Source organism: Trachemys scripta, chromosome 4 (assembly GCF_013100865.1).
Source record: "Trachemys scripta elegans isolate TJP31775 chromosome 4, CAS_Tse_1.0, whole genome shotgun sequence".
NCBI lineage: Eukaryota > Metazoa > Chordata > Testudines > Emydidae > Trachemys > Trachemys scripta.
In genome coordinates this window covers 42,697,326-42,709,709 of record NC_048301.1, presented here as the reverse complement: position 1 = coordinate 42,709,709, position 12,384 = coordinate 42,697,326, and the positions used below count along the sequence as shown (strand labels likewise).

At 56.0% G+C, this 12,384-nt stretch overlaps 1 protein-coding gene across 3 annotated transcripts in view; it reads right to left on the bottom strand.

Annotated features, from left to right (window-relative positions):
- Positions 1-12,384, bottom strand: part of LTBP2 (latent transforming growth factor beta binding protein 2) — a 116,931-nt gene that overhangs the window by 51,921 nt on the left and 52,626 nt on the right. For all 3 annotated transcript variants that reach the window (XM_034768529.1, XM_034768531.1, XM_034768530.1), the window contains exons 7-8: positions 11,767-12,032; positions 9,931-10,033 (exon numbers count right to left, since the gene is read on the bottom strand). In XM_034768529.1, coding sequence (XP_034624420.1) covers positions 9,931-10,033; positions 11,767-12,032 — 369 coding nt within the window. The remainder of the gene's footprint in view (positions 1-9,930; positions 10,034-11,766; positions 12,033-12,384) is intronic.

Sequence of the window (12,384 nt, the reverse complement as noted above, 5' to 3'; positions counted from 1 at the left end):
CAGATACATTATACCACACTGCCCCTGGGGTACTGACACAGCACATGGGCAATGCTGCCCCAGGCAGGATGGAGAAGATCAGACTGGCGGCGAATCAAAAATGAGCTGGATTCCTTGGCCACGTTCAGGACACAAAGCTACTTAATGCCAACCCTTCTGGAGACACTGCACTGGATGGAAGCAGCATTGCCTCGTGAGAACCCTGGCCAGGTCTCTGCACACTTTGATGAATGTATTTTTAGGTTACATCTCTTCTCTAGTGCTCTAGGCACCTTCCAAGATAGCGATGGCAGCTGTGTGTGGAAGGGGAATGAGTTAGGCCCAAGGGTTTACAGAAGCCAGAAGACCCTGGGAGCGATGAATGGCTGGACACACTGATTTGGTGCAGGCACTGGATGGGGGAAGGTGGAGGGTGTTTAACAGAGATTGTTAGGAAGCTCTGTAGGGGTAGGGAGAGCCACGGGGAAGGGGGTGGGGGGTTAAATGAGGCATTGCTGATTATGAGGTGATGGAGCTGAGCCAGGTAGAACAGTCAGCACACAGTGAACCAAGGATGCAGCAAACAGGAGGCCTCCTGAGAGAAAAGGAGGCAGGTTCCAACAGGAGGAGAGTATAGCTCTGAGAGGGGCATCAGCTGGAGCAGAGACAGGCAAGGAACCAAGGCTGTGCAATGAGAAAGCGAGGGATGGCATCAGTGTGGCAGGCAGTCGATGGCTAGTGGGAGCCAGTGGCGTAGCCAGCTTCTCAGTGCAGGGGGAGCAACCATAAAAAAGGCGCTCCTCCTTGGCTCCTCCTCCGGCTGCTCCGCGCCCCACCCCCTTGGCTCCTCCAGCCACGCTGCGCTCCCCCTCGGAGGGGCTTGGGGGGGGGGGGGGCGGGCGCAGGAGAAGGGGTGGTGGACGGGTGCTGCTCACTTCTCCCGGGGGCTGGGAGGAGCAGAGCAGTGGGGCGAGCAGCAGCTGGTGGGCAGATCCCCTCTCCCCGGCAGCTTCCTGGTTCCCTCTCCCGGGCAGCCCAGCATTTTTTTCAAAAGCAGAGCCTGCCAGGCCGCCGCTGGGGTCCTGCAGGCAAGGGGGGGGCGGGCAGCACGGCCAGAGGAGCGAAGCAGCCGGGCTCCTCAGCCATCACACCCCACGCTCAGCGCGGCCGCCTCCTGCGGCGGCCCGGAAGCAGGAAGCTGCCGGGGAGAGGGGATCTGCCCGCCAGCTGCGGAACACTCAGCCGCCGAGTCCTCCGGAGTCCGGCCGTGCTGCACCCCCACTTGCCCGCAGGACCCCAGCGGCGGCCTGGCAGGCGCCGCTTTTGAAAAATGTACTGAGGGGAAGCGGCTGCTTCCCCTGAACCCCCCTAGCTACACTACTGGTGGGAGCCCCGAGTTCTGCCTCCAAGAGACCCTATCTCTAGCATTGGTTTTAGTCAACAGGCCTTCAGTAAACATCCCAGGGATGGAGACAGCCAGGGAGAAGCAGGCTGGAGTGTGCGTGGTTAATCAAAAACAGACTGCAAAATCCTCTCTCCTTGGACTGAGCAAAGGCTCCAAGCCTGCCACTGAAACCTCAACCTGATTTAACACACAGCAGAAAAGACCTGCTCCCTAAGTGGAGAAAGCTCTGACCCAGCTGCTGAAGCCACTGCCAGCAGAAAAGCAGACAGCTCAGCCTTTGCAATGGACTCCAGAGGGAAAGCACACAAGCGATTGCATCCCTAGGAGCAGGCAGACTGCTAGGTACGGGGTGAGGGAATGAGTCCATTTCTTGCAGCCAGTGGACAAGAACAGGGATCTCTAAAGCTGCCCAAAGGGCGTTGGGCTAAAGAGTCTTGCTGTCCAGATATGTTGCCTCCAGATGATCTGTGGCAGACAGCTTCCCCATGAGTCACAACATTCCCCAAGACCCCAGCGAGGGGCACTGTGTTGCTGGAGGTGCTGTCAGCGAGGCGAGCTGTGAAACCAAGATCCTGCCCACATGCAGTCAGCTAAGATCCCACCTTGGATTGTTAGCCTTGGTGGCTGGGGTAACTTTCAGCTCGGGTAACTCCATTCTACCTTACCAGCTGTTCCAACTGGATACAAGATTCTTCTGCGTTTAATGTGCTAACCTGTTGTTTTGTGTTGCTGTGCACTGTGAACCAGCTGCTGCAGCCCACTCAGCCACAACTGAGTGATGGGCAAAGGGAGACCTTCAGAGAGCAAGTCAGGAATGTGTCTCAAGCCTGTTGGGATCCCTCTGGCCAAGAAGCACTATGAAAGTGTAATCATGTGTAAGCCTCAGCTCCTTCCCACTTCCAGCCATGCCCATGTGCATTGCCACAGTGAGACCAGCGTCCATGGCAGACTGTGCCACTCCAGTAGAACTAGGTCATCATCAAATCTTTTAAATCTCTTTCCTCTGCATCATCCCCAATCTGACTGTGGTGAGGCCAGCCAGGGTTTGATTTCCAAGAGGTTCCAATTGCTTTTACAATGCCTAAGGGTGCAGCAGGGAGAATGGCATGTGGCTTGCAATACCATTCCATATATCTAATGACTGTGGCTCCAGCTGGGAGAGCAGCCAGCCATTGCCAGCTATGCCTAACACGGTGGGAGGTCCGTGTGGGGAACATTGCAGATGCCAAGCCAGACACTACAGGATCCAACTTTCCAGTACATTCCGATTCTTCTCTAGGACAAAACCTTGAAAAATGTGGGCGAAATACAAATAAAATGGCCTTCAAAGCACAGGATCTTAATGAAGTTAAAACCTCCACCCGCATGGGCGGTTGGGGTGGGGGGGGGGCGAGAAAGAGAGCAGCAGGAGTGAACCCTACTGGGCAGGGAGTTTGCAGGACTGCCAGATCTGGGCCCATGGCTAGGCTGACCCCTGGCTATCCTGTGGGAGAAGGGAAGGGGCAGAGTCTGAAAGGGGTGGCTTTACTAGTTTACTGCTCCAACCAGAAACTCTTGAAGCTTATGTGGCAGGGGCAGAAGGGAAGTGGTTTCTCCCAGCTGTTTAGTCAGTGCAAAAGACAGTACACAACACCTGGACAAATCCAGCAGCACCCCATCCTCGCAGGGATCTCACTCCCACAGAGCTAACCAAGCTCTGCGGAAAAGGGATGGGTGCTATTTCTATCTTGTTAAGCTTCCCACTCTGTGGGTCCAGCCTAAAGAAGGTGAAGCAGTGCTCTGAGCCTCTGCTGGTGGGCATAGACGTGTGCAGCCCATTTCATTAGGGTGTGCACCCAGGGAGCCCTACCCTAGCCCCGCCCCTGCCCTAGTCCAGCCCCCATCCACTCTCTCCTACTTCCCGCCCCCTGATTCCCCCCCCCCGACCCCCCACCCCCCCCCTGCTCCTTGTCCCCCCCGACTACCTCCTCCTGGGACCCCAGCCCCTAACTGCCCCCCAGGACTCCACCCCCTACCTAAGCCTCCCTGCTCCTTGTCCTCTGACTGCCCCGCTAGGACCCTACCCCCTACCTGTCCCCTGACTGCCCCCACCCCTTATCCAACCCCCCTGGCCCTGGACCCCTTACCATGAGATGAGGCTCCTAGCCTCACCGCGGAGCCAAACACTGCCCCGTGGGAGCGCGCAGCCCCGGCCCCCAGAGCACTGCGCACGCAGCGGCATGGCTCATGGGGAGGGGGAAGCATGTCTGACTCCCCGCGGAGACCCGGCCCCCAGAGCGCTGCGCATGGCAGCAGGGCTCCAGGGAAGGGGGGAATGCGGGGGAGGGGCCAGCAGCTTGCTGTGCTCGGCCGGGCGCTCCGGCCCGGGAGTGCGGACCCCGCGGCTTGTCGCACCGGGGAGTGGAGCCATTTGCCCACCCCTGCATTAGGGTGTGCCTGGGCACACCCGGCACACCCCATGCGCACACCTATGCTGGTGGGACAATGCCTGAAAAAGGCAGCACCAAGGGCATTAGGGCAGGGTTTCTGCTGGACTGAGAATGGCCCTGGGAGGCAAAACCCACAAGAAATACAGTAGGGCTGAGAAAAGAGGTGTGTGTGGGGGGTCCATCTGCTTGAAGAAGCTTTCGGGACTTTAATTTCTGTTCTCTTGGGGTTTCTATCACCGAGCATTTGGGGGAACTGGCCTCTGTGTTAGTTTTTGCTGGGTCGTATGGTATAACAAACATCTTAGTTGCAGGGAAAACCTCTCAATTTCTGTCCTCCTTTATCCCACGGCTTCTGTGGTGGGCAAGGGACACTGCACTGAGGCCACAGTGGGCTAGTGACCAAACTCATGCCCTGCCTGGAGTTTGCCTCTGTTGGTAACTTAAGAGTAAGACATAAACCTCAGCTAAAGCCATCTCCTTTGCCTCGCTTTCTCCCCTTTGCACTCCCTGGCCCTCGTGCCTCACAGAGGCACTCCAACCCCAAGCTGGAAGCTAACCAGGACTCAGGTAGGCTGGTGAGTCAATTGCTGTGAATGGTCCTAACACTCCACGTCCTGTCACAGGCCTCTTGACCTCATGCCGGGACACTGACTACATCCCTGTAACTCAGCTTCTTCTCCAACACGACACAAACATCAGCCTGGCTTTCACCCTCCGTACTCCTCTGATACTGCTTTCCCCACAGGCCTCTTCCCAGCCAAATCCCAGGGCCTCCACTCTAACATCCTCCTCCTCAGCCTCTCTGCTACTTCTGACTCTGCCAATCACACATCCTCTTTCCTACAGTCTTGCCCTCCCTTGGCTTTCGTGCCTCAGTTCTCTCCAGCCTCTCTGGTCATTCCTTCAGCATCTGTTCCAGGGGATCCTCCTTCCCACCTCCCACTTTGCAAGTGGCTCCCACTGGGCTCCACGCTTGGCCCCATCCTCTGATCCCTTCACACCCTTTCTCTGGATCATCTCATCCACTCACACAGCTTTAATTACCCTCAGTATACCAGTTACTCACAGATCTACCTCACCACTCCTGACATATCCCCCGACCCAATCCCATGTCTCAGCCTGTCTCCGACTTCTCTTCCTGGATGTCTTACCATCAACTTAATGTGGGCAAAAGCCACTCCCTGTGCCTCTGCCACACCTCAGCCCTCCTCTTCCAGGTTCCTTCTCAAACACACCTCTTCCAGGAGGCCTGGAAATCCGTGTCCCCCCACAACAGAGTGTGGACAAACTGAAAATCACACATGCAAATGAAAGCTGTGGGCCTGCTCCCCCGCTGGAGTAAAATGCACCCCACCTGGGCACATCCCAGCCCCAGCCTCTACTGGACATAGATGTGGTGTATGAAGTGCCCATACCGCTGCTGGTGCTAGGTGAATGAAGAACAGCAGCAGGGGCTGGTCAGGGCAGGATGGGCATGGCAGGCGAGTTCAGAGAGCTGTCGGCCTTGGTTCCATCCGATTCTCTGATGTTTCCCACACACTAATGTGTACCTAATATAAAAGCGGCAAGTCAGCAGAGACGTCCGGCTGTCTCCAGACTCAACTAATAATCCAGTGTCTCAGGCAGCAAGTCAATCCAAACAAGTTCTTCATTTGTCTAGCTCTCGCCTGGCTGCCCTGCCGTACATTTGTAAGTGTTTACGCTGAGCTAATTTCTGCCATTTCCGTCTCTGGTTGCTGGAATGCTTGAAATTCCAAGAGCTGTCGAGACTGGGTTCTGGTGCACAGCTCCCCAGGACAGGAGGGCACAGAGGGGAGCTTTCTTGGAAATCCCCAGTGCCAGAAGAAAGCGGTATGTGAGCAGGATGCACCATTGCTATGCATGTGGCTGACCAGGTCAATGAGCTACAGCCCGACAATATGAACAATGTGCAGGGCCCAGGTCTGAGTCTGAAAGAAACAGCTGGGCTCTGAACATGGGATGTGGAGTCTCTGCTGGTTGAAGGCCTCTTTATACCAGCACCTGGGGTGGAGAAAGGAGCATCCATAGATGCTGAGAGCCCTGAGGAGAGGAGATATGGAGCAAAGCTGGGGGTGAAGAGAGGTTCTGGGACTTGGTGCCTCCAGGAGAGAGATGAGAATGTGGAAGAGGAACCTGTGCCCCGGACTCATTTCTGTCTGAGCTCTGGCATCAGATGCTGAGAGCACATTCCAGGGAAAAGCACATCAGCAATTCAGTGGTACTGTCCTCATTCGGAGCAGTGCAGCCTTCCCCCTGCACTAGCCCCAGCACGTGGCAGCTGTCTGGCTGTTCTCACACCATGTGGTCTCCACCATGTAGGGCCATTTAAGAAGCAGCAAAGCAAGGATGGATTCAACAGAGATAGAGACTTGCACAGAATGAGAGAGCAAAATGGAAGCTCTGGGCCTCTCCAGCTAACCTGAATTTCTGCCAATGTACACAAGGGCCTCATGGCCTCCCAAGGGGAGACTGTAGCCCAAAGCCAGGGACTGAGGCCGGGATTTCCTGGTGGCATGGGAAGGAAGAAGATGGGGGATGCATTCTTTGCTGTCGACTTTCACGTCCACATGGAATTAATCTGATGAAAGCCAGACAGGCATCCATCCGTCTGAGCTCAATCAACAGACAAACAGCCATCTGAACCAGCGTCACGCTCCCCTGAGCCCCAGATGCTGCAGGGACATAGTGCGGCAAGCCATGGAATTGGGAGCCACTGGGAGTTAATGGTTATTTATAACAAGCTAGCGCCCTCCCCAGCTATCTGCTAAGAGCACGGGTGGAGATTTCGTGTTTGCAGCAGTGAAGCCTGCTTCCTATGGGATGTCTGTCTGGTCCCTACTGCCACTGATGGCCAAGACTTCCCACGCAGGGATCGGGGCACTCTGTGCCCTTCCTGAGTGATAAACTCAACACACATTAGTAACCTGGGATTCTCTCACTGACATCCACCTGCCATGCACAGTTGAAGAGCGGCACCCTATCCAGCCCCTTGAAAGTCTATGGAATTTGTGTCCTCCTACTCCATGCGGTTCTCTGAGTTCCAGGGGTCTAAGTCAGGGGGGAGGGGACGACAGCTGCTGGGCTGCACACTTGTAGAATTCACTGGTATGGGATACCAGCGCCTGGCGAGGGGCAGGGAGGTGGAAAGTTCTTACAGCCATTGGTAGCCCAATGAAAATGCCATGTACAGCCCTGCTCTGAATAAAGGGAGTAGAGAGAAAGGGGAAATGGAGGATGTGCACAGAGAACATGGGGATGGGAAGGGTGTGAAGACAGTCGTTATGGAGCTGGAGTTTATGGAGGATCACTAGAAACCAAATACGGGGTTTCAGGGGGGGAGAAAGTGTGTGCGTAGAATGCCTTTATGGTACATTTCCTTGTTTGTACTGAACCCATCAACCATGTGATCCTTCGCATAGCGCACATGCTCATGCTCGTCCCTTGGAGCAGATCGGGGCCAGCAGAGAGAAACAGGCAGCAAGAAGCGGGGCCACAGCAGAGTCCCACAGGGCAAGGGGGTCACAGCAATTCAGAGCACCTCAGTTTAACGTTGGTGCCAAGATGCTGAGGCCCTAGTCCATGTTTCAGGGAACACGGCTCCAGCTAGCATGGCCCATGACTGAGGAGAAACCAGTCAAGCGTCTCAGACAAATATCATCCCAGCAACAGGCGGCACAGGGAAGACAGAAAGATCTAAATTACTAAGTAAATGCATGCAAGCAGGAGGTGGGCCTGACTCAAGGCACTGCCTGAAGGTGCCAACAATCCTGTTCCATGTAACTGTTCCCCTTTACTCCCGTTGTCCAGCTCTCAGGGGTCTATTTCTGCTAGTCCCCATGGAGGGGGGGAGGGAAGCAGTAGGGAGGAGGTGGTGCTCTGATACTACAGTGCCGAGCATGGACAGACGAGGTGAAGGGAGGGGAGGCAGGCGCGAGCCCCATGTCTGGCTGAGGCGAGTAGGCATGAACTCAGCAGCGCTGTGCCTACTGCACTCCACAGCACAGCTGGCACAGGACAGCACTCCCTGCACTCAAAGGACTAACCCACAGCCAGCTCCCCTTTCTCACCAAATACCAGAGAATATCCTCTTCTCCCAGCTCCCCACACTAGGTACCCCAGGGCCATTCTAGTCTGGCTTCAGCCCTGCAAATGAGCCCACCCCCTCTGACCTCAGTTCCACAGCACTCAGGACCGCTCACACCACGCTGGCCTGGCCAGCTCCACCACCAGGCTTCCATTCCTTGCTCTATCTATCGGGCTGACGGTGCCTCCGGGGCAGGGCCAGCTCCAGGGTTTTGGCCGCCCCAAGCAGCCAAAACAAAACAAAACAAAAGCCGCGATCGCGATCTGCGGCGGCAATTCGGCAGGAGGTCCTTCGCTCCCAGGCGGAGTGAGGGACCGTCCGTCGAATTGCCACCAAATACCTGGACTGAATACCTTCTCCGGAGCGGCCGCCCAAAGCACCTGCTTGAGAAGCTGGTGCCTGGACCCGGCCCTGCTCCGGGGCCAGCGCACTGCCTGCTGCGAGATCACCGTGATAGGGGGAATGAAGCCTGTCCTGCCCAGAAGCGGCAGGGGTCTCTTATGGGGGCTCTGAACAGAGGCTGGTCTAATCCTAATAAGGAATCTTAGGGCACAGGCTCCCTGCTCTCGTAAAGCCACACTGGGTCTGTGGGGAGGGCTGCAGCCTGACACACGACATGCTAAGAGCAGGGACTTAGCACCTGTGACTCCAATGCTGGCATGGCACTTCACTGAGCCTGGAGAGAGGGTGTCCCTGCCATCCAGCAAGGCTCAGGCAGGGAATAGGTGGAGAGGGCTGTAGAGACCCCAGCAGCCCCGGACGATCTCCCCTGGCAAACTCTCTAGCTGCTTAACCACAGCTGGGATGGAAGGAGCCTGGGAGGCAGGGGCAGACCTGGCTGGCTGCGCACAGGTTTGAGTGGTTACTGGCAGCAGCTATTTGGTCACATGAGACTCTCCTTTCCAATGCAATAATCCCCTCCCAAGACTGCACGCCGGCTTCACACACTCACCCCACTATGGGACTGAAACCTGACCTCCACTCAGGGAGTGCCAGGACCATCTTACTGGCCCTGAATCTGCCAAGCAGGGGGGATGACACCAGCCCCTGTCCTGGATCACTGGGCCCCATCATGACAAAAGGGGAGAGGCAAGCCCCAGGCCCTGTCCCACTGAGGATGGGGGCGGGGGGCAAGCACCAAGCCCCATCCACCATCCCACAAGCAGCATGGGGGCACAACACTAAGCCCATCTCACCAAGCTGTCAAGACTACCTGCTGGTAACTCCGTGTTTCCGCAGAGAGAGGGCAGCAGTCCTGAACAGTGCAGGAGTCACCCGTCCATGGGAAACTCCCGCTTCCTCCCCCCGGGTTGGGGGCCCTTCCAGAAACCACAGCACCCCAAGGAATGAGCTCCACAGTGAGGGCCCAAGGTCCTAGCCTATGCTTGAGGATTCCTCTATAACTGTACTGCATAAGTCTGCTCAGCTCTTGGGAGAAAAAAAACCTGAGCTGGATTCTTGTGTCCCTGGAACGGACTCCAAGCACACTCCTGCCAATTGTTTGATGTAGTGTTATTTCCAGAGCCCCTGCCAAGCCCGCGCTGGGCCTAGAGCAGGCCCGTAACTCTATCAGCTGAGTCTGCAGCCTCCTCGGCTAATCTAGGGCTGCACCTCCTAAAACCTCGGCCGTTGTTTTTCTGTTTCTCCCTCCTAATGTATCTGGCACGGAGCGAGCCACTGGCTGCATTGAACTTTTACAGAGGCGGTTTGTGGGGAAAGTGCTGGGCTCCAAGCCAGCGCCCAAACCAAACCGCTCCTCCCGGCGCGTGGGCTGAGGCTGGAGAGGGCAAGCATCACCCAAGACACCTCCTTCCCAGAGGCCTTCAGCAAAGGACACCTACATTCCAAGAGGCCTGAAATGAGAGGGGCCTTGTGCTTCCTCAGCTGATCGGAGCAGCCCTCTGTTCTCTCTGGATCCCCTGCCTTCTGTAGTGTGTGTGGAGAAAGCTCAGCTCTGGTACTGAGAAGCCATGGACTGTCCCCTTTAAAGTTTTCCTTGGAGCAGCACTTACCTGGTCTCGGGGGACATGGGATGCACCGGTTCAACCCCCAGAAGAGCCCCACACTGCCACAGCAATCCTCGAACTTGGCCAGGCCCGCCAGTGGGTTAGCACACTGAAATGGAGGAGAAGAGGAGGCATCAGGATTCTCAGAGTGGGACTATGCCATGCACCATTCCCAGCCCCTCCACCTTTCCAGGGCAAGAGTATCCAAGGGAGGGCAGCGTGGGAGGTGGTGTAGGATGAGAGGGGCAATGAGGAGGAATAAAGCCATGGCTCACTGCAGAGGAGGGGAGCAGAGCCAGCACAGGGGATGACTGCCTCGTGCTAGACACTAACACAGCCGTCACAGCAAAGCTCCCTGCAGGAATACAGCAGGGCCAGGGACACAGTTTAAGACAGTAAACAGTCTAGCAGACAGAAAAACACGAGCCTCCCTGTGACTGCCCCCTTGGAGGGGCTGAGGGTGCTAGACAGAGCAGAGCATGACCCAGAGATGATCACCCAGCAAAGCCCGGGATAAGGCCAGTGCCTGCTCTGAGCCACCCAGGGATTACCCAGCGAGATGGGTGCACAGCTCCAGCCCACATGGGGAGCTTGTGATAAGATGCTTTTGTTTGCTTAACGAGTCTCTTTCCCCCTCTGGATTACAGGCTTCCCCACTAGAGTTGAGATGTCGCAGCCCACAGGCCAAATCTGGCCCCCATCCATCTGACACATGGCCACATGCCCAGTGCTCACATTCCAATCACCTCTGCTTCAGACACAGACAGAAGAGACAAATACTTCCTGCCTGGACTCCTCGCCGTCACCCAGGCTGCTCGGCCACAGCTCCAGTTACACAAGGCATGTTCCCAGCAAGCGCGGCCCCTCTTCCCACTGCAGAGTTCCTCTCCGTAGATTTATGGGTCCCAGGAGAGCACCATCGTATCTCTAACGGGGCCTCCTTTAACTTGGCCGCTCAGAGGGAGAGCCCCCTGGGACTGAGGTTGGGTTTAGAGAGCTCTCCATCTTCACACAGCTGAATGGGGCTTTTCCAGCCCCGCATTCACATGTCAAATGTTTGGGGCCTGATCTCATTTATTTTTGCTTTAGGAAATTGCTGAGAATTAAATCCAGCTAAAAATGTCTTGGATGGAAAAGAGCAAATGACGGGAAAGGTACCAGGAATAGACTGAGAGCAAGGGCTGTATTCATGGTGCTGGGGGAGAAGGAAGAGTCCTGGTCCATCAGACTATAGGTCTCACTCAGAGCTCGCCCCTGGGAATTCACAGGTGTTAGACTGGGGGCCAGAAATCTCCAATGGGGAAAAGCAAAATAATAAAATGAAGTCAGTGCAGGGGAAGGGCTAGACAACTCGCCAGGGGCATTTGCTTCCCTAGTTCTGACCAAGATGCACAGGAAGGCAATAGACCATGAAAATCAGACTTTCACTTACTGTGTGAGATTGAGGGGAACTTTCCTACGTTTCCTACCCAGTAATCAGACAGTCTTGTTGTAAATGTTTCTATAAGTAGGGCACCTATTCAAAGGAGGCTGTATGTGAGAGGTGTCAGGGCTGAGCAACACAGGCACAGGGTACGACGGGGTCCAGGCAGCGACCCCAGGTCCCACTGGCATGCCCTCTTTTTCTGACTTTGGGTCACATGCAGGCACTACATCACTGCAGCTGCACACATAGCACACGGATGCAGCATGTGAACCACTCAAGTGCGCTGCACTCTGCATGCACAGCCTGCATACCAGCATGCCTCATACGCACTGCACCACACGGACTGCAGTCACGTTCACACACACTCACTGCTCCACTCACCACCTCCCCCAAAGCAGGGCAGGTGCAGCCCTTACCTGTCCATGCAGTGTCTCCCGGAAACATCTCCCCATAAGCTCTGGGGGCCGCTGCTGCTGGCCACTCTCTGTGGTGATGCTGTTGCTGTTCCCATTGCTGTAGCTGTACTGTGGCCCAGTGGGTAGCTGAGACTGGAGTACAGCCTCCACACTGTTCTCCTCCGATTGGCCCGAGTCTCCCCTCACCCTGGCCACCTGGTGGATCTGCACAGTGGCCTCTGGAGGGTGCTTGATGTGGACGTTCACCAGGGAAGGATTTAAGGAAGCTGGAAGATGAGTTTAGACCAACACTGACAATTCAGCTACGCTTGCCCAGGTGACCTACTTGGCACTGGGAGCAGCTCCTCGTTTGCCAGTGAGTCACTGTGGAGGGGACACTGACTGCTGAGGCCACTCTGGGACGACTGCACTGGGAAATCCAGAGAAAACCTGTGTCATGAAGGAAAATGTCTGCCTAGTCTCCCAGCTGGGCAAACCCCGAAGAGCCTTCCTGTGCAACCTGAGACAAGCTCGTCAAGAACCCACAGGACAGTGCTTAAGTGCAACACTCTGGGTTAATGCCATGCTACGGTGGGGGTAGGGGTTATATGCACGAGCCAGGAGGGTCCAGTGTTCCCA